Raw genomic sequence first — 27096 nt, 5'->3', positions numbered from 1 at the left:
TAAATGGCATTCATATATTTATTATGGACTAAAATTTTTGTTTGCCATTTCAAGTAGGCTATATTTACATTACATAGGCCTACAACTAACCTGGCAGTCGAGTCTACAATTAAGAAACCCTTAGAAAACAGTAAACATTGAGTTTACATGTGATTCATTTAAAATACTTAATTTATTATTCCAATATCCAAATATGATACTAAATCCCACAGAAAAAAGGGTTTCTATTTGTAACTTGCTGTCTTTGAATTATAAACGAGATAAACATTCGCTGAATAAAAGATTAGCCAATACAAACATATTTATAGAAAACTGTTAACAATGAATAGAAAGGACCAATAAGAGCAAAACGCATCGAGTATTCAAGAATATCAAAAAGTTAGTCCAACATATAACGAGGGGTTGTGTTAACTAAAGCGTCCGTCATTTAACGAATCTTAAAAAACACGGGTGGATAATTAAAAATGTTTTCTCCTAAAAAAAATAACACAAGCAAGAACAAATTTTAAACCAAGCACGGCAATTTTCATTTTACAATGATCTCCTCTCTCTGTGCGCGCGCGTTTGTGTTTATGAGAGCTCGCGCAGCTTTGAGACAACGGTAATTTTAAACGCATAAGTAACTAATGTGCTAGTTTTCATACAAAATAAGTAGGCTATGTAACATAAAAGGTACTTTAGTTAGTATTAACACAATAACGCAACACATGCAGGCTACATATAAATAAATAAACGCATGTTTCTCCAGACTCGCGCTTGTCAGTCAGTCACACATCACAACATTTTCATATTCACCAAGCCAAATAGCGATTTCAATTTTATTTAGATTTGTTGTTCAATATTACTTGAGCCTTTTTTACCCGTTTACCTTAAGGAGTCAGAAGTACCGTGACTAGTACCAAAGTCCCTTTAAGACGAGTCATTTCACTCGGCGGCCATCTTTGAAACGCCTCTCGGGCATCCTGGGCATCATGCAGCTCCTATCTCTTTGAATGGGGAAACACCAGATTCTCCAAAATTGTTCACCCAACCTTACGATTAAATTTCATATTTGAAATCACCAATGAAATCTAACAACAACCGACTCGAATAAACGCTCGAATCATGAAAAAAAAAAAACTATTTTTTCAGGCTGGATCAAGCTAATGCGCATGCGCAGACCTAAATGCGCGTCTCCGGAGGCACGAGTCTGACTGTTTCTATAGAAACCGGTGATTCTAACGGCCGCTGAAGTGACGCGTGACTTTACCAGTCGGCGATTGGCTCTTGGCTTTAGAAGGCGGGACTTATTCCGCCATATTGCGCGTTACACTTTCTCCCATTCAAAACAATACGAGTGAGACGTCTTGACCTTATTTACCAGAGAAACATGCGCGCCGCCATCTTTAGAATATTGTCTTTGAACTTCCGTTTTCGCGATAGCCCTGTATATTTCTATGGCATCGCTGTTGAAGAAGAATTAGCTGGTGAAGTGGATTTACGTGTTGTAGAGTTAACAAAAATTATCATGAGCATTGTAATGTTTAAAGCGGTTGTCTTAACAAATGTCAGTAGAACGGGAAGATTTTAAAATGAGCAGTTCATTCATAAATTACATACGATCGCTGTGGAAATACAAGCCGGAAGTCAAAAGACAACAAGCGCAGCGCTGAAAAGGGGCGGGGCTACATAAGGTCTATAGTCTTTGCTAGTACTGTCCTCGCTTGAGAATTCAGTCACTGAGACGGCAGGAGTGAAGGAGGGATCGAGCGGGATTTTGTGTAGCTGTCGATTTGCAGTGTCTTTTTATTGATAGGCCATACGCATGTGTCAATCATTCCCGCTTGCTATTTGGGGAAATAAACCCAGCGCTATGATTGGTCGAACTCTTTCTTTTGCTGGATTTGAGTACTACGCGTGCACGGAGGAGTATAGAGTGACAAATCGTACCAGTGTACTCTGAGGTCAAAATGCGTACCTGCTACGCAAAATGCGTACATGTTGGCAGGTCTGTGGTTCAGTCTCATGTGTTACGCAGCCTGTTTGAGAGGTATACTCTCGTGTGTCAATCAGTTTTGGTTGAGCTTCTCTGTTTATGTTCGATGATCAATTATTTTTTTTTTGTGAATAAAATCCTAAATTCAATATGTTCATCATATAAAGTCATTGATTCTCTTCAGAAAATTTGGACTAAACCGCTCGATTCATATGGATTAGTTTTACAATGTCTTTATGAACTTTTTGAAGCGTCAAAGTGTCAGTTGCGTAGCTGTCAATGGAAGGACAGAAATCTCTCAGATTTCATCAAAAAGATCTTCATTTTTGTTTAGAAGATGAACGGAAGTCTTACGGGTTTGGAACGACATGAGTAAATAATGACAGAATTTTCAATTTTAGGTGAACTAACCCTTTAAGGATGAGCATAGTACCATCGATTATTTCAAGGTGTGGATTTTATATATCATTAGTGTTATCAAAAGTACCAAGTCAGTACTGAAATTTTAAAAATATGACGCTTTGAGCGCTGTTGAGTGGATTCCTAAACACCTCTGATTAGCCTTTGTGTTCACACGCTCATCAGACATGTCTGCGATTGGTTACAATGATCAATGCACGGTTTGAAAGCAAATGAAAGTGTTTTGAATTTGAAAGCGTCTATCACGCCTGCTTTCAAACACTCCCTTGTGCATCTGTGTAAGCGCTCAGTGAAAAGTGTCTATTTACAACATGTTTTCTAAGTGTTGATCATTGTAGCCAATCACAGACATATCTAATGAGCGAGTGAACACAATGGCCAATCAGAGGTGTTTACGAATCCGCTCAATGGTGCTCAAAGAATCACATTTGTAAAATTTCAGTACTGACTTGGTATCGTGGTCAGTACCTGTGACAACAAATATCACCTTTATATATCACAGTTTCTTACCATCAGCACTGCTTGGAAACATAAAACAAAAACAGTAACAGCTAACTATCAGACAAATGACGAGTGAAGCAACTTGCTGTGGATCATTTCCAAAAGTCCTCAAACAAACCTTGTCATCTTTACTCATCACATGCTTCTATATTGGAGCAGGCATGACAGCCACCTAAACCCACAGAAACAGATCCATTCCTATAAAAAGAGTTCGGGGCTTTGATATTAATAGTTTTACGCCACATGAGATGTCTGATATGGAAGCATCTGACGACAGTACTAAAATTGTACATTTGGTCAAGGTAACATTACATTACACATGACCATGTGAATCACTTATTTGGTGATACATAACTATATTTTGACAACTGTTTAAGTGAAATGTGAATACTAATCAAGTGACCAATGGTGCAGTCTCATTACACTGAAGAAGAGCTCCCAAAATAACTGAAAAAAGGCATCATAACTAGAAATATTCAGGCGTCGTCCTACAAGAATATCTATTTCAGATTGTCTTTTGTAAAGTAGAAACTACGCAGACTGACTTGGATGTTCAACATGTGAAAGTACATGGTGAAATGAAACTGATAAAAATGATTCAAAAAGACACAAATCAATCCAAATCAGAATCCAATGTTCCAGCTCTTGCATGCACACACTGCACATCATCCATGCACACGCACTCTTTTCCAGCTGTGTCTGTGTGCTGCCAAGCACAATCAGGATGGGGTGGGAAATCTGGGGGGTGTCGCCTAGTAACATGTTGCAACTGCTGGCTGTGCTGAGCGAGCGGGAGGCAACGTACCACCTGGACATCACACCACGGGTCTCACGAACACACAACAACCAACCAGCCTGCTTCCATACATGAATTCAGCCATACATTATCTGCTGTCCACCCACTCCTGCTCATATCTCACACACTTAACCTTTTCTCACCTCCCCGTAACCAGGGCAGCATCTTGTTTTGGCTCGGTGTGCAGGCCGTTTTCCCTGCCTGACAACAAATTCCATAGTCAGCATGCGGAAGGACTGACTCAGCTCAGTTTGGGCTGAGCGTCTGTCTCTTATTCAGCTAATTAGTCTGAAAAATGTTTTTTTGTGTGGTTGTGGTCTCTGGAAGTATATCAGTAACTGAAATAATGTAACAGTAGTATTTCTGTGGCATGTAACGGGCTGAAACGTGCTGAAAACACACCGTAAACCTATTTGTGAGCATTAAAATTGATGCTTTAATGAAGCAACAAAATAATGGTGCAGGCTACTCAGCCGCTGAGTATAAAATCAAAAATCAAAAAATATCAAATAAAATAATTTATTCAGCAAGGATGCTTTGAATTGATCAAAAAAGATTTTTACACAAGTAAAACAAATAAAAAAAATATAAAATAAAATTGAAATAAAATAAAATAAAATAGGCAAAAGTATATTACCATTATAAAATTTGAGGTCATTAAGATTTTTTTCAATGCAAGGATGCATTGAATTGATCAAAAAAAAGATTTTTACATAAAGTAAAACAAAACAAAACAAAAAAATATATATATAAACTAATATAAAACTGAATAAAACTAAACTAAAATAAATTTTCCAATTTCACAATTTTGCTGTTTTTACTCCATTTTTGTTCAAATAAATGTAGCCGTAGTGAGCATAACAGACTTCTTTCAAAAAAATGGACTACCACTTATTAAATTAATAAATTGTTGACAGAAAAATTATCATTTGAACAGATAATTACCATTTATTATTATTATTTTCTGCAATTGCAGTTAAACAGCAGCAACTTGTTGCAACTTATTTTCCAGAAAATATGGTAAATAAAAATGTGTTATTTTATTGTTTTGTTTTGCAAATGCCAATATCTCTCACATGCAAACCATTCTAAATTATGAGTTGTTTTGTTTTAGGCTGCAGAAAGTTGCTCAATCTGGACAGAAAAATCTTGGAAAAGTAACTTGGCTGCAATCACACATTACTACACAACCACACATCTGGAAACTGAGATTTCGATTCCCACCAATAACTTTGTTATGTCTGAGACTGCGAATGATGTGATCGTTTTGACTTCATGAGTGAGTTAGGGGAATCAAAGAAGAGTGAGCGACCAATAGAGATAACAAAATGAGAGATACCTGCAGTACAGGGCTGTTGTCGAAGTTATATGCGCTGGGTCGGCCCTCGAGCGTGGAGAAGGCCACGTTTCCTCCGGTGAGGGGTGAGATGTCGCTAAACTCATCTGTGCACAGAGCCTGCTGCTCGTCCTCGCTCGTGCGGATAAAGCCGCGGTTGGTCTTGCTGTAGGTCTTCTCGCAGGAGCCGCTGTAGTACTGGTAGGGAATCCAGGGCCCGTCCTCACTGGTGCGCTTGTAGATGGCAAAGCTCTCAGGACGGCTGGTGTGGAACTTCAGACGCACGTAGGTGATGTCGAAAGCCTTGCCTGGAAGAAAAGAGAAGGCAATATGAGGCATTGAATACTTCATTCCTCTTTTGTTTCGTAAAACACATCGAAAACACAAAAATTTAACACCATAAAGCACTGAAACTGAACGGATCATCAGAAGGAGAATTAGCAGAATCAGCATGCATTGCATAGGAATGTCACAGATAAACATATGCTGCGTATCCTCACCGTATCTGATCATATATTTAGGTAAACATAGAAGAGGAGATCAAAGAGACATGTTCTATAATGTACAGAGAATGCAAGGCAGATATCACAGATAGGCTGGCAGTAGTGTCTGCGAAATAAAGGTAGAACGGAGTTCAGATAAAGCTGGAAGATGACTGGATGGATACCATACGCTCTCTTTACTAAACAATCTGTGCTTGAGTACGGCCCACTAAAGATAGAGCTGGATTCAAGGACTGGATAAGACACTAAATCAGCAACGCAGGTGTCAAACATACACACATCTCTGAAAGATTGCACAGAATCAAGGTTAAGCAGACAAGCCTGATACTACACACAGCTGGCATAATGCCATGCAAACATAACCTTGTTCCGCTCAAAATACCTCAGAGCTCCTTCCTGTCTGATAAGATCTGCAAATCCTTGTCCTCAAATTTCTATCGTTCAGCTCATTTTTCCCTTATAGATGCTGTAAGAAGCAGGGTCGTAACCGCTTTTGAAATCGTCATGATTGTCATGATGTGAAAATCAATTTTTTTGACGAATTTATTCAGAAATACTTGATGACAAATACATTTTTTGTATTTTTTATTCAAAAATACAAAAATGTATATTTGCAGGTTTAACTGCCGCTAAAAACTATAATGCATTTCTTCAGACGTAGAACCTGGAAGCGCTGCAATGAAAATAGAGCAGCAGAATGACAGGGGAAGAGACGAAGATGAAAAGCATGAAATGGTGCAATGTTGTGCAAAAGGCATGAAAACAACTAATATTGTGTGAAACTGAATAGAGATTATCAAATTATCATAAGATTTGTGAGTGATTTAGAGCACAGCAGAACTCGGTCAGATAAAGGCTTATTGAGGAAAGTTCCTGTCAAAAACATTAATTGTATTAGAAGGGCAGCTATAAAAAAAGCCAATGTTGAGCAGTAAACAGGTATTTGAAGCTACTGGAGCCTCTGGAGTCTCAAGAAGCTCTGCATGCAGGCTGGCAGTTGTGCTTAAAGATGCATTTTAACCACCTCTAACCAAACCTCACAAAGAGAAACATTTACAGTGGGTTTAGAAATACACGAAGACTCATTTTTAAATAGTTTTATTCACTGTCTAATGCCATACTACAATGGATGGTCTAAACGGATGGATTTCTGGATGGTTGGTGAATGGCCACCACGTTCCAACAAGACTGCGATGTCAGCAAGAAGCTGGTGGGTGATGATTTGGGCTGGAATACTGGGAAGTGAGGTGGAGGGTATTAAAATGACTTTTGCAAGATATGTGGAGTTCATAACTGGCCATTTTCAGCTATGGTATAAAAACGAGGATAGTGCATAGTACAATGCACTATTCACTATCCCATGCTGCAAAAAAACACCACAGCAATAAAACTGTTTGAAAATGTATTTCTACACCCACTGTAAATGTTTCTTCTTTTTTTTAGGTTTGGTTAGTGGCATCTAAAATGCATCTTTACGCACAACTGCCAGCCTGCATGGTGAGGTTCTCAAGACTCCAGAGACACCAGCAGCTTCAAATACCTGTTTGCTGCTCAACTTTTTTATAGCTGCCCTTTTAATACAATACATTTTTTTTGACAGGAACTTTCATTAATAAGCCTTTATCTGACCGAGTTCTGCTGTACTCTAAATCACTCACAAATCTTATGATAATTCGATAATCTCCATTCAGTTTCACACAATATTAGTTGTTTTCATGCCTTTTGCACAACATTGCACCATTTCATGCTTTTCATCTTCAGAAAGATCTTTCCATAGATCTAGCAAATTATTTTGTCAGAGATTGATACCAGTTATCTAAAAAGACATGGATAAATAAAAAAACAAACATTTTCTTAGAAAAACTAAAATCTGAATGTTTATTGTACTGAAATCTTACTGATGTGTCAATTGCATAACAATTTGGAACGCAGTGTAGAGGATAAAAAAAACCTCTTGGATTTCATCAAAATATCTTAATTTGTGTTCCGAAGATGAATGAAGGCCTTACAGGTGTGGAATGACATGAGGGTGAGTATTTAATGACAGAAATTTCATTTTTGGGTGAAATAACTATTTTCCTTGAGGGCCACAGCTCTGCACAGTTTTGCTCCAACCCTAAGCAAACCTGATCCAGCTAATCAAGGTCTTCAGGATTACTAGAAACTTTCAAACAGGTGTGAGTTGGAGCTAATTGGAGCTAAACTGTGCAGAGCTGCGGACCTCCAGGAATTGAGATTGAGACCACTGCTTTAAACTTAAAAAACCACATGAAAACAGCATGAATACAAGGAGTACATTTATAAAAGCTTAGCACATGTGTTTAAACTAGTCTTTTTTTTTTTTTTTTACTTTTTAAGGTTTTTCACTTCTTTATTGTGTATATAATTATCTCTCTACCATGATTGGAATCATTTCATCATCAACCAGCTTGAATTCTTCTTTCCGCTCTTTAAATGCATAACATGCAATCAAGCATTGTCTCGTAAAATGACGAGCATAATGACACTTTTTTTTTTTTTTTTTTTTAACAAGAAGCTTAGTGTGCTTGTCTGGTTTTCAGCAGCTTACGAGGTCCTCCAGCAATTATACAGAGTGTGTAAAAACATATTTTTGCATGTCTGAGCAAGCTATGTGTGTTTGAGAAAGACTGTAACCAGGGGCCAATGGAAAGGGCATGGAGAGGCATAATTTATTTAGTGCGAAGAAAATGACACCATCTTTCAGCAGGGCCACGGGGGAGACCAATGTTTGCTTTAGCAAAGAATTTGCACTCCAAACAAATCCGCAAAATCTAGGGACAACGGTGTGTTAAGTAAATAGAATGAGAGATTGCATCAAAAAGTTAAACTACAGCTAAAGCAGGGACTGATGTAAAGCAATGACAAAAAGACTCATTCCTTGCAGCAGTCTCTGAGGGCATTATGGCTGTTAACATGAAAATGAACTTGCTGACTTTTAAGAGCCCCCTGCACACATCAGGCTGTCAAGGTCAAAGTTCAACAGAAGTGGGAGAGATTTTTACAATAGGGCGTGGGCTTTCTGCTTTTTTTTGTTAGTGAATGAGTTGAAAATGCCACACGTAGCTTTAGCAATAGACAATCAATGACTATGTTTACGTGCATCAATAATGCGATTATTTCTCATAATCAGAGTAAGGTCTTAATCACAGTAAGGTGTTTATATGACATGAGCAGAACTCTTCACTTCAGTTAACATGCAATTTTCATTACTCCGATTATTCGCTAATAAATATGGTTATACCACAGATAGGCATACAGTGTGTATGTTACCAGCCATTGTTTTAATCTACTCGCATTAAATTCAAATTGACGAACATCGCAATGTCGGGTTTGCCTATGCTGTCAGTGCGTTTTTTGTATCATCTGGATGAAGATACAATGAGCCGTGTTGACAGAGTTTCGCAATTTGGAGAAGAGAAAACTTCAGAATCATGTCATGGTCGGAGTTCATTCATGAAGTTGTGTGAACAATACACGGCATCCGTGTAGAACCGAGCACATGCGCACTTTGGTCAGAGCAGTAATAATGCTATATTAATGTGTTTACTTTACATGCCTGTTTATTGCGATTAAAAATGGCGTACGCCACATAGTTTAATGCGATTATGGTTACTACGATTACGAGCTTAATCGCATTAGTCTGATCGAAGTATTGCGTTTACAAAAGGTAAAGTTTAATCGCCATATTGCCAAAATCCCATTCTAATCGCATTATGAGGGTGCATGTAAATGCAATCAATGTTGTTTTGGACCCCAATGACTTGACTGTATGGGCAAAAAAAGCTGAAACATTCCTCAAAACATCTTTTGTGTTCTACATGAGAAATAAAGTCAAATGGGTTTGGATGAGGGTGAGTAAATGATGACAGTTTTTTACATTTTGGATAAACTATCCCTTTAAAAGTGACCAGAAACAACAAAAGAAGAAAAAAAACTGTATTGGAATCACCGCACAAGTTCTTGCAAAAGAGTGAAAATGATGACTGTCATGCACATGAAAGAAGACAATATTTCCATGCATGTACATTGGAAATTTCCCAAACACAAATTCAGACAGCACAACAGTGAGTCAAAGGTACTTTCCAGCAACAGTTTTATAGCTGTCAATATTTCTAATGGGGCTTTCAAATTCTGCTCTCTTTTTGGCAATCGGGTGACTTACTCTTATTCACAATCCTTATCCAGATGTTTTCAAGCCAAATTGTACATTAATTTGTCCCTTGGTCATACTGTAATTCATTGCAGTTCAGGTGCACTGAAACAAAGGCTGGGAACAATTGTGCCCAAATACTAATCAAGTCCTGCTTTGAACCCAGGAACAATCCAAGGCACCCACATTTGACACAGCTACGCCATGGATCCGACAACAGCGGGATGACTTTTAAAACCTAATACCCAAACAATGCAATGCCTTAAAGCCTTCACATGCGAGTCGTGCATGTATTTCGCTGACTGCTCTGGCATTGTGGCGAACAGTGCCATCATTGATGTCTCACCTCTGAAGTCTCCCCGGCATCCTCGCAAAACAAGACGAACCAAATCTGTTGGCAAAGCCGTGAAGAATCAAGCCAGAAGCTGGCTGAGAGGGAAACAAAAAAGCCCCTTCACGTAGTCAACGCACTTCAGAAGGACAGACAAAGAGCACTTGAGCACTGACTCATAGTGTTCACTGGAGCATTGCTGGAGCTCAAAGGCATGACTGAAGCCAGGGTGCACACGAAGAGGAAAGGGTCAGGCCCTGTAGGGGGTGTCGCACTGGACAGTCTTTGAACTTATACTTGATGACATCTCATCTTTGTCACAAAGACTTTGGAGACTGAGAGGGTGCGATTTCAGGGTCTGCATTCTGGAATAAGAGAATTAAGATGGAGGCCTGTTTCAAACAATGTGGCGTAAAGATGAAAATAGGACAATCGTGTCCAGTTGCATTATACCACTGCAGCAAAAGTGATACACGGCAGTATTATCAGAGCAAAGAAAAAAGTCCTGATGAACATATGGAGATAGGTTAAAAATATGGGAACCTGATGTTCTCGTGATCCCAAAAATATTGCACGTCCTTTGGGCAATTAATCATTTCCTCTTTGGGTCAACAAAGCAGACATTACGCAGACCTAAACCATCATCGGCTGCAGCTGTGGGGGAAGTAGCCACAGGTGTCTCCTGAAGTTGAGAAAAATTGCAGCGATGAGCAGGAGGAGTCTCTTTTCTCGAGTGTGAGCCAGCTGTGCGTACAGACGGAGAACATACTAGAACATACAAAATATATTACACAATACTTCAGAGTATTAGAGATTTGTTGAAGTAAACTTCATTTAGTCTTTTAATTATTTAATGGTTTTGAGTGATGGCTGGTTTTATTTTTTAATCTTCATGGGAAAAGTCACTCTCTCTGCTCATGAACTGACGCTGGTGTGAAGTCAACTGTTGTACTGAGGTTTACACCAAGAGTTAAAGCTTTTCACAAAACACCACCTAATTAGGCTCATATGGAGGCAAATTGAAGGGCTCTTTAATCCCACCATTAATGGGAAATTCCTCTACACCTAATCACTTATTCATTATTGCTGCCACTGAATGCAGATATGAAGTGGACTTAAATCCAGAATGGGGTCCAAAAGTCTGTGACTCCTAGTGAACATGGTTACATTTTTGTATTTTTAAAATGTAATGCAACATGTTTAATTAGATTTTTAAGTATATATAAATAATATTTAAATTAGCTTATTTGATTAGTGACCTACAGAAATGCAGAAGGCTTTTTGAAGACCATAACTTTTCGTATTGAAAAGTATGATAAATACAGGTTAAATGTGCCAACAATCCCATTTAAAAATAAACACTTTTTGGCATACCATGAAAATAACCTGTAGCGCTGAATTACAACTGAATTATAATCTGAATTTTATAACAATTTAATTAGGCTATCCATTTCATAGTGAAAACAATGTAACTTATCAAAATTTCATTAATAGTAGAAGTGAAATCTTATTGCAGTTTTGAAATCACATACGGGGTAAGTTTGGTCCATCAGCGAGCAAACGTGACAGTCACGCGGCTCTTAGACGGTAAGCTTTTCTTTGACTGACTTTTTGCGTTTGCGATCTTTTAACACATTGACACAAGTCTAGACCCTAAATATAAGACAAACCTGTTTTTTTTTTTAGATGTATTTCTAAGAAAAAAATATATATATATTCAGAAAAATATGGAAGTAACTTTTTCAAAATCTTAACTTTTTTTTAACCAGGTTTAAATTAAAAAAGCCAACATTTTCCTAAAAGTCTCTGACTGTTAGATCCCAGAGTTTTTTCTCAATTCAAGTCTGTGCAAAAAAAAAAAAAAAAAAAAGATAGAAATATTGCCACATTAAGTCCATTAATTGTGTTATGCATTTTGTGGCACATGAATGAAAGCACTACATGGTTTTACCCAGCCATTCAAGTTCAAGACTGCCCTGAGCAGAAGAACAAGAGGAAATCCACCACTTCTTCCAGAACAATCAGGGTACTGATGATAAAATTTGTGGGGCTCCCCATTGTGAGGCTGAATAGATAAAAGACGGATATAACCACAAAAAAAACAAAGAAGAAAAAAAAAAGAAAAGAAAAATCCTTTCCATGCCGCTCAGATCAAACTGTCTCAGGCATATCCACCATCAAAATCTCTGGAAATGTCAAGCACAGCTTTATCAGTTATCAGACACGACCTTCTACTCCACTTCCTCTGTCTTTCACAATCTGTCCTCACTCACACAGACACATGCAGTCATATCTTCACCAAAGAGAATTATTTTCTTCCTTACAAAGTGGTCTTTTATTGGTCTAAAATCCTTCTCCACAACTACAAAACATCAAATAACTTCTGATTTTGTGCTTAGCATGGATAACTTTTCACATTGGGCCGAATTAGAACCCTTATCAGAGAGACAACACCCTTGAGGCGACCTTGGTTTATGTGCCTTGCTCAAGGTCACAATCTCTGGTTATCAGCCTTTGGTAAACAGACTCATTGAGATGCAGTTTCTCTCTGTCTCATACCTTTTACCAAAACTGAGACTTTGTGACAACTTATGACAGGAGTTGTTGAGGTGGGAGGAGGGCGAGAGCTTGCTGAACTGCCTGGAATGTGCTTCCGCACATAATGACGCCAGTGTGGGGGGTCAAGCAGACCAAAAGATAGATTGAAAAAGACAGTGGGAACATCTGCAAATTATCAAAAGCAAGGGGACAACATAGACTATAAGAGGTAAAACAGAGAAGATAACATCAAGGACCATGGGGAAGAGACATATTTGATGAAACTTGTCACTAAATCAAAGAATGCAAGACAGACATGATTAAATGAGAGAATCATCTTGGTTGAGCAAAAACTGCAACCATAAACAAGTACATAATGAGACACAAGGCTAAGTCAAAGAAAAATACATTAAGCTGCATTAAAGGGATCATAGAATGAGAAATTTCCCATGAACTTTTGTGATAAAAGAGGTTATTGTGCTATAAAAACACTATGTTTCAGAACTCAAAATGTCATCTGCTTCTGTTATCAAAAGATGATGAAAAAGTTAATTAAGAGGGTTGGGGAGCAAAACACTTTGCCAACTGTATAAAAGAGGACGGAGAAAGGATGTATGCCATTAAATTTAAGGCATGTCCTCTGAAGGAGGCGAGGAAGTTCATGAAATGCCACTGTGAGGTTCAGTGTGGCTTAAGCTGAGAGAAGGGCTCAGACAACACGCTGAGGCTTGTGTGCCAATTATAAAAACTATTCTATTCAGCAAGATGTTTTTGAAAGAAACTGCAAGGATGCATTGGGGACCAATAATTCCCCTATCAAAAGATGTAATATAAGTCTCTGGTATCCCCAGAATGTGTCTGAAGTTTCAGCTCAAAATATCCCATAGATCATTTATTATAGCTGGTCAAATCTGCCCTTATTTGGGTGTGAGCGAAAACACGCATTTTGTGTGTGTCCCTTTAAATGCAAATGAGCTGCTGCTTCCGGCCCCCTTTCCAGAAGAGGACGGAGCTTTAACAGCTCGTGCCTCAGTTGCTAAACATTAACAAAGCTGGAGAATCTCACGCAGCCAAAATGACAATTGTCAGTAACGGTGTTCAGCCTTACACTGGTTTTACACCATGAGCAGCGCGTGAGCAGTGGCGTGCATGTTAACCAATGGATGATTTCACACTGGGAACAGGAGCAGCGCATGAGCAGCAGTGAAGCGGGAGTTTCGGCACAAAGTCTCTTTTTGCTGCGCATCTGACGCTCAATTAAAGTGAAAGCGCACATTTGATGGACAAAATAAATATGATTTCACACAAAAAGTGCTCAAAATGTACAGAATAAGCATGTCTAGTGTGTTTTAACAAGAATTTGACTGTCAGCAAAGAAAATTAAGAATAAAAAAAATATTTATAGACAATTTACCCTTTTTTAACTTGTTTTTAATTATTCAGTTTGGATGAAAGTATGGCGTGTTATAAAAAAAGAAAATTATATATATATATATTTATATTATTTTATATATAGATTTAGCGGTAATCAGGGAACCAGCTTTACTGACGAAATGCGCGTGACATATATCGCCCAGCCCTATATATATATATATATATATATATATATATATATATATATATATATATATATGCAATAATTTACAAATCTCATAAACTTATATTTTATTCACAATAGAATAAAGATAACATATCAAATGCTGAAAGTGAGACATTTTGAAATGTCATGCCAAATATTGTCTCATTTTGGATTTCATGAGAGCTACACATTTCAAAAAGGTTGGGACAGGTAGCAATAAGAGGCTGGAAAAGTTAAATGTACATATAAGGAACAGCTGGAGGACCAATTTGCAACTTATTAGGTCAATTGGCAACATGATTGGGTATAGAAAGAGCCTCTCAGAGTGGCAGTGTCTCTCAGAAGTCAAGATGGGCAGAGGATCACCAATTCCTCCAATGCTGCAGCGAAAAATAGTGGAGCAATATCAGAAAGGAGTTTCTCAGAGAAAAATTGCAAAGAGTTTGAAGTTATCATCATCTACAGTGCATAATATCATCCAAAGATTTAGACAATCTGGAACAACCTCTGTGCGTAAGGGTCAAGGCCGGAAAACCATACTGGATGCCCGTGATCTTCGGGCCCTTAGACGGCAATGCATCACATACAGGAATGCTACTGTAATGGAAATCACAAGATGGGCTCAGGAATACTTCCAGAAAACATTGTCGGTGAACACAATACACCGTGCCATTCGCCGTTGCCGGCTAAAACTCTATAGGTCAAAAAAAAGCCATATCTAAACATGATCCAGAAGCGTAGGCGTTTTCTCTGGGCCAAGACTCATTTAAAATAGACTGTGGCGAAGTGGAAAACTGTTCTGTGGTCAGACGAATCAAAATTTGAAGTTCTTTTTGGAAAACTGGGACGCTATGTCATCCGTACTAAAGAGGACAAGGACAACCCAAGTTGTTATCTGTGCTCAGTTCAGAAGCCTGCATCTCTGATGGTATGGGGTTGCATGAGTGCGTGTGGCATGGGCAGCTTACACATCTGGAAAGGCACCATCAATGCTGAAAGGTATATCCAAGTTCTATAGACAACATATGCTCCCATCCAGACGTCGTCTCTTTCAAGGAAGACCTTGCATTTTCCAACATGACAATGCCAGACCAAACTGCATCAACTACATCATGGCTGCGTAGAAGAAGGATCCGGGTACTGAAATGGCCAGCCTGCAGTCCAGATCTTTCACACATAGAAAACATTTGGCGCATCATAAAGAGGAAGACGCGACAAAGAAGACCTAAGACAGTTGAGCAACTAGAAGCCTGTATTAGACAAGAATGGGACAACATTCCTATTCCTAAACTTGAGCAACATGTCTCCTCAGTCCCCAGACGTTTGCAGACTGTTATAAAAAGAAGAGGGGATGCCACACAGCTACTGCAATGCTGGAATAAATTAAGTTCGCCATATTTTCTGTCCTTCCAAACATTTGCAATTCCAAGCTGCAAGTCCACTTTTTTATGTTTTAGACTCATCATGGCTTGAATTATAAACCAGCACCACAGACAGATGTGCGCATTGTGCTTGTGGCACCATATATCATAATATTTCAGAATGAGTCCAACACTGAAAAGTGAGTGAAGAAAAACAGCAGCTGTCTAAAGAGACTGCCATAAATCCACTTTAAACCAAGCGTGAGAGGAGACAGTGACCGGAGAGGGGGAACGACGGAGCCTTGAGACGGGAACACATCAGCCATAAAAGAGAGACTCAATTCAGGAACTTAGAGTAAAGAAAATAACAAATCAGTCAGGAGATACTCTACATCCTTGAGACTTCACTCCCACTGGAGTTTTCAATGGCTGCTTAGCAGCTCCTCTTTAAACAAGGTGGTCAGACTCTGATTAGGGCGAGTGAAAAGAAAACAAAAACTAAAACAATGTCTTTGTTAGGAATGCCTGTGTAATGAAGAAGAGGGGTTTGTTCTCAAAGAACGTGTGTGTGCTTGCTTGGCAAGGCAGAGGGCAAAAGATTTAGCCTTTAAAAGTGTCAAACGCATTTAGTTGTGAGCTGAAGGTAAATCCAAGTTTTATGGGGGAAATGACTAAACTGAAAAGCCCTTTGAAATGGAGAGGCCGTCCACTAGTCTTCTTTCAAAAGGAGGCGCTGCCAAGAGGCCCGGCTCTGAAAATCACATCACAATAACATGGTCAGACTTGTTGTTATGCAACTGTCACATGGCCCTAATTAAATCCTCTTAAAACAAACACCAAATAACGACCAATCACAAATGAAACACTAACGCACAGGTCTCATTGTGTGGGGGAGTTCTGCCCATTCATAAGTTTTAAAAGGTGAGATCCAGATCTTTGCAATCAGGGATTCCATTCATTATTGACATTCCGGGATTTGGGAGGGGAAAAAAAAAAGGTGGAGCACTTTGCCAAAGGCCATGCTATGAATTCACACCTTCAAGCCCTATTGGAGATGTTTGAGGTGATAAAGACCTACGACAATTGAGCTATAGCTCTGTTAAAACAAAAGAAAGATGCATCCGTTCAACAATGCAGCAAACGGAGTCTCGGGCCCCAGGCTTACTGGCTCGCAGGGGACGACAGTAATTCACAAAGCTGTTTACAGGACAGGGTAAAGCTCTGAATAAGTGGCTGCGTTATCTAAACAACTCTGAAAGCTTTACTGTTGTGGGTTTACTGCTCTGTGAATGTTTCAATCGTGGCTAAATTGATTATAAGCCATTCTAAAATGTCATGTGGTGGACTGAGATTTCTCAGAGAAATTTATGGTGTGGAAAACCATTTGCTCTGTTTGGCGTTCCTCATGAGAACAAGGAGTTGGATTTGAGCTACAGCCCTGTATGTTCAGGCCTGCCTCTCTTGGCGGGGCTGAGGGGAGGCGTTGGTCAGTTCACAACAGTCCTGTCATTTCTCAATAGTTGCCCTTTGCACAACATTCATCTCATATGTGGAAAATAATTTCTATTTTGTAAACATATTTGGTAACACTATAGTATAGGGAACACATATTCACTATTAACTGACTTTTCCCTCAATAAACTCCCAATTTACTGCTTATTAATAGTTAGTAAGGTAGTTGTTAAGTTTAGGTATTGGGTAGGATTAAGAATGTAGAATAAGGTCATGCAGAATAAAGCATTAATATGTGCTTAATACATACTAATAAACAGCCAATATTCTAGCAATATGCATGCTAATAAGCAACTAGTTAAAAGACCCTAAAATAAAAAGTGTTACCAAATATTTTGAGGGAAAAAAAAAAAAAAAAAAAAAAATCACTAAACTTGGTTAAAGTATTTGTCTGTCAAAATTATTTGGCAAACTACAGCTACAGGCTTTATTTTACTATGCAAAATGCATAGAAAAATATAAAGCAGGAAAAAACATACATTAACTACAACATAATCATTTAGTTCTATTTTGTTTTTGCATGTATTCATAATTTCTTTGTAACAGCCTGGCCAAAAATTATGCTCGCACAATTTGGCATGTTTCATTGCGTTATCCCAAATAAAACTATTGAACAACCATCTATTTTCAGCTGCAAAATACCAACAAAAAAACAACGAACAAAAAAGATAAACTATTTAATTTGTAAATAATATTTTTAAAATAGTTTCTAGACTGAAAATGATGATTTCTTACATTATGGTATGAAATTTAGCGAGAAAACGTACTTTGAAAATAGTACAACTGGAAAGAAGTTAAATTTTGCTACAAAATATGACTCTTTTGGCTCGTTTCCAGCATACAGTACAGTACGATTCGAGACGGTAAACCCTGATCCTGCTTGCGTTTCCACCGCCAACAGTACCCTTACTTGATAGGCGTGGTGTATGCCTGGAAGTAGCGATCGACATCATTCTCCCACAAAGAAGAAAGCGACACAGTAAACAATCATGGAGGATTCTTGCTTCTTGGCATATGGCTGTTTGTCACAAGACAACGACAATATTTTAATATTTTAAAAAAATGGCGCATCTTGTGTTGTCATTCCCCTTGTAGCAGACGCAAATGACGATCCTCTGTCAACCAAAAAAAGCGGTAAGGTTCGGAATTTTGGTACCGTTCACAACTTCTGACAATCGAAAACGGAAATAATTGTGTACTGTACGGTAGCTACTGTAGCACTCTGTGGAAAGAGCCATTTGTGAAACTGACCTAGAAAGAACCTGGACTGATTGCAAACAACTCAAAATACAATCATATCCAGTTTTTAAAAAACTATTTAAATCACACCAATGACAATTTCAACCTTTTCTACTCAACTATTTCAACTATGACTATCTCAAGGTGTGCCTGTTTGCTCCTGGAGGAAGATAGTTTATGAGGTGAGGTAACTAAGATTCGACCTCTCTCTGGCATATCCCTTCAGCACTTTTCCAAACCTCTCGAACACAGCCGGAGATGCACGAGAGAGAAAGAGAGAGAGAGAGAGACCCTCAGGGAACTAGAAGGATTAGGGGTTGCTGTACGAGTACATGAGTGGGGGGCTGTCCCGAGGGAAAGCCTCAGCCCGAAGCTACAGTCCAATTAAACTTCCTCTCATGACCTCACTGCATTCTTCCGTGGTGGGATGAACAATGATGGCTTTGACTTTTTAAATGTGTGGGCATGACGGTTTTTTTCCCGAACATAATTTTTCACCATCTGCCCATCGGCCTGCTGTGAGATACATGTCGAACATCTGTTAGCGTCCACACTCCTGCAACACACACTATCAGCCTCTACAGCGTGACCAGACAGAAAGTGCTGGAAATTCTTGAAATTCATTCAGTTTAATTGAGCAAAACATACATTTAACATACATTTTACATTTCATATGCTTAAAATAAGCACAGTTGGGATTGCTCAGGTTGACAGAGGAAACAAAATATAATATAATATATATTTTATTTCCTGGCAAAGGAGGAAAACAGCTGTCAGTAATACACAACTGATTTCCGAATTATTTTAACACTAGTGGGACCTTGAGTCTAATCTTGTTAAATATCCATTTTGTTTTGAAAACTAACACTTGTTGATCTAACATTTATTGCCCAATCTTCTAATTAACCTTTGAGTAACTTCCAAGACTTCCAAAGTCCTTTGCACATTAAGTCATGTAAAAACATGGCTTCCCAGCAACAGTCAGGCCCAATGTAACCAAAGCAACACAGACACCTCCCTTTCTGTTACTCATGCAAAATAGTTGCTTCGACAACTCATTTGGAGAAAACAGTGAGAGAACGAGATGGTGAGGAAGGAATAAATTTACATTGAAACCAATCTACACTCAGTACTGGAACTGACCATGCACTATTGATTTTACAGCGGGTAGGTGTAGTGAAGGAGGGTGGCATGCATTGCATTACAATAGAGGAATCTGAGGAATGCAGCAGAATACATAGTCCGAGTCGAGCAGCGAGCCCTATACTAAACAAATCAGAGCACTGAATTTGATAAGGTAAAGAAAAAATCAGTACCCATGTGCGTATTGGACAAGTGAACTTGGTGCAGTCACACGTTTTGACAACAAATTGGCCAAGCTATAATTTTACAAATCAGTTGATAACTAACTTCTTAGCATGATCTTGCTTTTCCACTATTACATTTGCATGGGGTACAAACAAAGCCTGTGTCCATACCTTCAATCATTATTACAGGTCGACAGCTGATATTTGACTTTTTTTTTTCTTTTCTTTTCTTTTTTTTTTATTGCCAAATTTTGCTGTTTGGCCGATAAGCATCATAAGCAAGCAGGACTTTTATTTTGACAACGAATTTGATAAACAAATTGCCTGAGTGCAGATGCACAGATTTACTTTTATTTTTGATTCATTTTTTTTTTATTATTTTATATTATAATTATTTTAGTCCTAATCAATATTAATAATACTAATACTAGTCAATATTATGTAAAATAATGCATCTTAAATAGTGTATCAGCAACATGCTCTTCAAACTGCTGGCCCGTCATGACAGCAGTTAAAGGGTTAGTTCACCCAAAAATGAAAATTTGTCATTAATTACTCACCCTGATGTCGTTCATCTTCAGAACACAAATTAAGATATTTTTGATAAAATCTGAGAGCTTTCTGTCCCTCCATAGACAGCTACGCAACTGACACTTTGACGCTTCATGAAGTTCATAAAAAAGATCGTAAAACTAATCCATATTGAGCAGTTTAAGAGACTCGACCGCTTTAGTCGCTCGATAGCCTAAATTCAATCTGTTCATCTTATAAAGCGATCATGTCTCTTTAGAAAATTTGGACTAAACCGCTCAATTCATATGGATTCGTTTTACAATCTCTTCATGAACTTTTTAAAGTGTCAAAGTAACAGATTAGACAGTAAAATTTCACAACAAACTTCAAAACTTCTTTTTCCATTCCCACGATGACAATATATTTTCCACATGATCCATTTAAGATTAAGTACTTAAGAGTTAGCATGTTAAACCCTCATGAATTCATTCTGATAAGACCCATTTAAGCCACCCTGTATTCATTTGATCTATCCTCACCTAAACTTAAGCACCTATTCAGGACCTGCTGTTTGCTCGCTCTTTAGTGAGAAGTCAACGGCGTCACGGTGTTGAGCTCCGGGAGTGCCGAGCTCAGAGGGGAGCGCGGGGGACACCTAGGGTGGCTCTCTGGAAAGGGTGGAGGAGGCAGGAAGAGGGGAGGATGAAAAACAGAAAGGAGGGTGGGAAGTAATGATTGAGTTTAATGCCTGAGGCCCCCTGACTCGTTACAGAGTAGACAGACCATGGGACCACTGGTGTGAGAATCACTAATGGCTGGTGTTGACACGAAAAGGCGTGTTGGTGTTGCTGGTGGACAACAATACCCAAACACAGGACATCTTGTAGGGAATGAAAAGTTAAATCAAGAGCCAGACTACAAAATCAATACATCACTTCACAACTCAAAGTCTTTACTTAACATCAAGGGACTTTGAATCAAACAAATAATTGGATTACAATCAAGAGATTTTCACACCAGTTAGAAGTAACTGGCTTCACACTGTTCCAGGCAAACAGGACAACTGTGGATGGGAAAACAAAATGAGCTATTGTGAGTTTTGACAGCGATGGCCACCCAGGATCACATGGGGCTACAAATGTGTGTTATAGTGTGGGAAACCAGGGCAAACACACAGTAAAACAGGGTCAATAGACCCACCTTGACTGCACACCCTAGAAGTCAAAAGGCACAAACAACAAACATTTGCAATACTGCAATAGATCACACATCCTATATCCTGTTTTTTGCACATGGAGGTCAACCACAATGGGTCTTTCAATGGCCAGCAGAAATATTTACGGGTTATATATTGCAGACACATACAAATATACAGGTGTTTATAAGCGGTAGCTTAAATAAATAGGCTAAGGAACAACTGTGCAACAATTTGTGCAGTCTAAAGTCTGATCAGCATTACCATTAATTAATAGGGAATTTAAATGTAAAAATAACTTTTTTTTAAAAGTGTTTTTAAAATATTTTTACGATGATATTTTATGAAATGAACAAAAATGGTTTAAGACAAATGTAATTTTGCACCAACAATGCAACTTCAAAAATGAAGCAGGAACATGATATTGTTATGAACATGTAAACATGATATTGATGAAAAATGTTTGTATTATTTTAGTGTAAAATGAACTGCAATAATGACATGACAAAATATTAAAAGGACATTTACCAAAAGACAATAGTCAAGTCACTTATTTATATAGCGCTTTATACAACAGGGATTGTTTCGAAGCAGCTTTAGAGGGATAAACAGGAAAATAATGATTCAATGATGCAAAAAGAGTTCAATTCTGCTGTAAAGCATCTCTATAAAGATTAGTGTCATTATTCAGCTGAGCCTGAGGTCAGTTCAGTGTTGATTCAGTTTCGTTCAATAACTGTGTAAAGATCATCATTTATGAAATGATTTCTATTCAACTATAAAGCAGCTCTATAGAAAACATGGATGTCATCATCTAGCTCAGTTCACATCCAATAGTGTCAGTACACTCAAATCAATAATACTGCTCAATATTGCATATTACAACAAAAAAGGGGTATAAATGAACACTTTGTATTACTCGGATCATCACCATACTGTATATTACATCTATTACTACACTGATCAGATTGGAAAAATTAATCTATAGGAAATGTCGACGTTCCTGGCGAGCATTGCTTTAATTAAAATATAAACGTGAAGCCTTTTGGATATATAAATTAAGAACTTTTGCTCCTTACGGTCTGAATGTCGACTTTGATCCAAGCTGTTTTCTACTTTTTGATGTTGGTAATGTTTCTATTGACAAATGTTGAATGAGTATTTATTCTTGTCATGTATATTTGACAAAGATTTTTAGAATGATTAAGTAATTGTATGCACCTGTTGATAATTGTCTATTTATGCTCTTTACTTCGAGCGAAATTACACCTTGACAAAGGCTTTTTGCCGAAACGTTGGTGAATAAACTGTTTGCAAGTGAGCGTGCAGTCATATTTTTCATACACGTTTTAATTAAAATGTAACCATTAATCATTGCAGAATATTGTGTAAATTCAAAGTGGCTTACTTTTAATATTATTGCATGAAACCAAAAGCTGTCATCACCGATTCAAGGGGAAGCTTTAAGGCAAAGCTCCAAGGCACTGATGCGTTTTAAACCACATTACAGTGCAGACGCACAATGACACTAGCCACAACCTCCCTTGAACCACATCAGACAGCATTCATAGACAAGACTTTGTGGTCGACTAGTCATAACAATGGGATTTTCTTGCGCTGTAACTCCACACATGGTGGTAGCTTGTTGAGTTCTAGACAGCCGCAGAAGCTAAGCACTAACTAGTCTGGTCTTGTTCAGTCTAGTGTTAAAAATAGTAAAAGTGAGCATACCAGTCAGACTGCAAAAGGTCACCTGCAAATCACAGAATATAAACTTATAGGAGTCATGACATGTACTTTTGACATAAGTTTTTTCATAGCTTAAAACGTCCTCCTCATTATAAACAAAGCATTAATTTAAATCAAGCTCCAAAAAAGCACGTTTTAATATTGCGGGATCTGTGACGTCACACAGGCAAATAAATTTGCATAAGACTGTCTCCAGACTTTCGTGTGAAAGAACGTTCACTTTGAGGGGTCCAGTTTATACTACTGGTTTAGGATCCCAGCATTGGAAACAAGTGGATGGTTTATTTTAATGCCGTCCCGGTTCGCGTCAGAGGATTTTATGTTTGTTCGGAACATTTTATTTTGTAAATGAGGCACAGTGTAATGGAAAGTTCGCAAAGAAACTTTTGTTGAAAGATGAAGCAGTCAGCTGTATTGGATCTGACAACAGCTGCATCATAAACCATAAGTAAATAATTTCATATTGCTTTGTCTGTAAATTATGGTTTTATATGGATGTTTTCAAAAAACTAAATTGCATGCAATCGCGAGTGGGCATTGATACTGTTTCCTATGCAATGACGTTAGCCAATCAAAACACTGGCCGTATAATGACAAACCTTAAAGGAGTCGCCCCTTAAAAACGGATAATTTCAGAAAGAGGGTAAGAAATAAAATTTAAAAATAAGCATATATTTGCTTTTTAAACTTTATTAACATTATAAGTGAACCTTAAATAACAAAATCCACGTCACAAGCCCTTTAAACGTCATTGCAAATAGTCAGTAACATCCCAAACTTATAGAAATATCCTAAGTTCAATACAGGTTAAGCTCAAATTACAGAACTTGTGACAATGTTGATTACCACAAAAATTAATTTTTGCTTGTTTCTTCTTTTTTTTTTAAAAAAGCAGGAAAAATCTGGGTTGCATTAAGGCACTTACAACGAAAGTGAATGAGGTCAATCTTTAAATGTTAAAAGACTCATTGTTTCAAACATATAGCCACAAATCATCAACAATATGCATGTTAACACGATTTTTGTGTAAAAAAAAAGAAAAGTTAAAAAAAGAAGTTATCCATTTCTGTGTAAAGTTATATTGAATTTGCCATGAAAATCCTGAAAACAACTGTAAAAATTGCAAGAAAAACCTCACAGCTCAAATTAGGTTTTTAATTTATACAGTGAAGTTCACATTACGCTTTAAATCATTTACTTTCATTGTAAGAGCCACATCAGAATTTTTTGTTTTTAATTAAGAAATACATTTTTGTTTGTATTCAACATCATGCAACAAATAATTTTAATTGAGCTAAACTTGTACTGAATATTCCTTTAATAGAAAAGGATGATGTGAAGGAAAAATAAGAAAACACCTCTTCTCATTCTTTCAGGTCTGCACATGTATACAGAAGAGTTAATGATAAACTTAGTAACACTCATAACTTTACATTGACAAAATCTATTCCACAGGATGCCTTGGCTCAATACTCACTTCACCGTTCATTAACTTCAGACCTTTAAGGCATGCATCGGCCTCGTTCCAAACCAACAAAAATCTCAAACCTTTCTAGAGGAGTTGAACTTGGGAAACGGGAGGAGGCAGTTTTAACCTATTCAAGATCAATGCACGGAAAAAGTGGACACTGTTAAACACTGAGGATGCATGTTTAAACATGGATGCAGGACATGCAACAGCTGCATAAACAGTTACTGAAGTGCTGCCAAGCTCCTCGTTCGGCCCTCCTCCTCAAATAACCCTCCCTGTGCCGGGATATGTGATATTTTAAGGGCTTTCTCAAGAAGAGCTGGATCACGGTCTAAGTGAAGGGTCAAAGAAATAACAATCCCTGATATTATTTACAACATCCTTTATTTAAACTTCCGACTTCTCAGGGTTACAACATCATCAGGGTCAATGAGCCAACTCTGAAACCTTCAATTATTCAGAGGGGTCACTAAACAACTGTGCTGATGAGCCTAGAGATGGGCGTTGAGGGCATTTTATATACTCAAGAACTGGGTTTTTGATTTATCAGTCCAGTTAGTACTCGAGGAGACTAAATGTTCTTGTTTTGGGGTTCCCACACTTTCTGACCAATACATTTCCATGATGCTCTTACTTTCTAGTTGTTTATGATGACTAGATAAGGAATTTTAATAATTGTTTTATAGAGATCATACTCACAAAAAACAATGTCTAGTTGAAGATAGATAGATAGATAGATAGATAGATAGATAGATAGATAGATAGATAGATAAGTATTGCCAAACTTTATTAAAAGTTACTTATTTTCTTTGTTAACTTATATAGAAGTAAAATCCACTTAAGTTATGAAATTAAATAAATTAAGTAACATTTACTTAATTTCTTTATGAATGTTAAGTTCAATAGTAAGTAGATTTTACTTGATAATAAAGTTACAGAGCAGTAGCAGTAAAATGTGTTAGGATTTTGTTAAGTAAATTCTATATTTTCTTTTTCGTGTATATTATTTTTGATTACTTTTCTATGACATTTTAATAGTAATAAGGAAGAATAAGGAATTTTAAAAAATAATTTTAGAGATTGCACTCACAAATAACTCCCAGTTTAAAGAAACACTTCAAAATGGAGCATACCTAGAAAAATTCGATTGACTGTAGAAAATTCAAAAACCAAAAATAATGTAACCAATCACAAAATCAAAAAGATTAAGCTGTTCTGTGTGTAATCATTAATGAACTTTGTTAGGAAAAAAGATTGATCATTGCTATCATGGAGTTTTTTAGTGTCCATCACTAGTTAAACATGCAGAAAATATGTCAAAAAAAGCATGGCGATGAACAAATGTTCTACAGCAAACATCCTGTTTACAAGACCATAGCGAACTGAGTTACCTGCTCACATTAAAGCTCAAGGTCATATGCGTCAAACGTGTGTCTGTCGAGAGCAGCTGTGGTAAATGCCTTCACGTGTGACACTAACAAGGAGGACTTGAGTGTAGAGTTTCAGTCTCCTGTGTGTAAAACACACATTCTCCATAAATTATCAGTTTATGGCTTCAACTTTTTTTCCGCTTTGCTCCCTTTGCATCTTCCATACGAGGATCATTCCTTACACAAAACAAAGTAAAATTACACTGCAAGCCTCTACATGCCTACGCAATGTATGTCTTTACATCTTGTCACATTCACACACACATAAACACATAGACTGTATCTATAATTAGAAAAAAAGGTCTCCCTGAGGCATTTAATAATTTCCTGTGCAACACAAATCAGACAAAGAGGAAGACACACACACACAAGCCCCCCCACAAACAGTCCAGAGCACTTCCTTCAACGGTGCCTCCGGAGGTCAGGAGCCTCTCCCGGCCCTAAACCACTCATTCAATCCCATTCCCACAGCCCAGGAATCGGCTATGGCCGGGACTGTGGATTTAACAGGTCAGGGTTTATGGATGAGGAGGAATGACTTCATAAACAAAATACTTTTTTCCGATTATGGTAATGTGGAAAAAAAGCAATTGCTATACGGTACTATTGCTTGGAAATAACTTGAGGCGAATTAGATATAAGTATAGGGATTCACTCCAAAATGAAAATGCTATCATCTCATCTCGGTCCAAATTTCGTAAAAAAAAAAAAAAAAATGCCACTGGACCCCATTGAGTTTCAATGTATATGCAAAAAAAAAATAAATAAATAAATAAATAAATAAATAAATAAATAAATAAATATATATATATATATATATATATATATATATATATATATATATATATATATATATATATATATATATATATATATATATATATATATATAAAAATTCAAACTTTTGACTTTTGGGTGAACTATCCCTTTAAGCAATAAGATGTCAGGCTATCAACATTGAGAGGTTCAAATATATTGAAGCTGCCTGTCTGGGTGTGATATTTAAAACACCAGGACCATAACACCATCACTGTGTTCGTTTCCAACAGGATTCAACACTCAGCTGTTTGTCACCCTCAGCTGTTTCCTTAATAAAACAAAGCGAGCGAGCAAGAGACAGCCAGCAGCAGGACCGCTGATAACAGCCATTACAAAAGCAAAAAAAGATA

General features: G+C 37.5%; 1 protein-coding gene across 1 annotated transcript in view; it reads right to left on the bottom strand.

Annotated features, from left to right (window-relative positions):
* lamc1 (laminin, gamma 1) overlaps positions 1 to 27096 on the bottom strand; it is a 73987-nt gene that overhangs the window by 26254 nt on the left and 20637 nt on the right. Inside the window, exon 2 of the mRNA XM_048164685.1 lies at positions 5032 to 5336. Coding sequence (XP_048020642.1) covers positions 5032 to 5336 — 305 coding nt within the window. The remainder of the gene's footprint in view (positions 1 to 5031; positions 5337 to 27096) is intronic.

Source organism: Megalobrama amblycephala, linkage group LG17, assembly GCF_018812025.1.
Source record: "Megalobrama amblycephala isolate DHTTF-2021 linkage group LG17, ASM1881202v1, whole genome shotgun sequence".
In the NCBI taxonomy this organism is placed as follows: domain Eukaryota; kingdom Metazoa; phylum Chordata; class Actinopteri; order Cypriniformes; family Xenocyprididae; genus Megalobrama; species Megalobrama amblycephala.
Note: the sequence above shows the minus strand (reverse complement) of the source record. Positions and strands in the feature narration are given on the sequence as shown.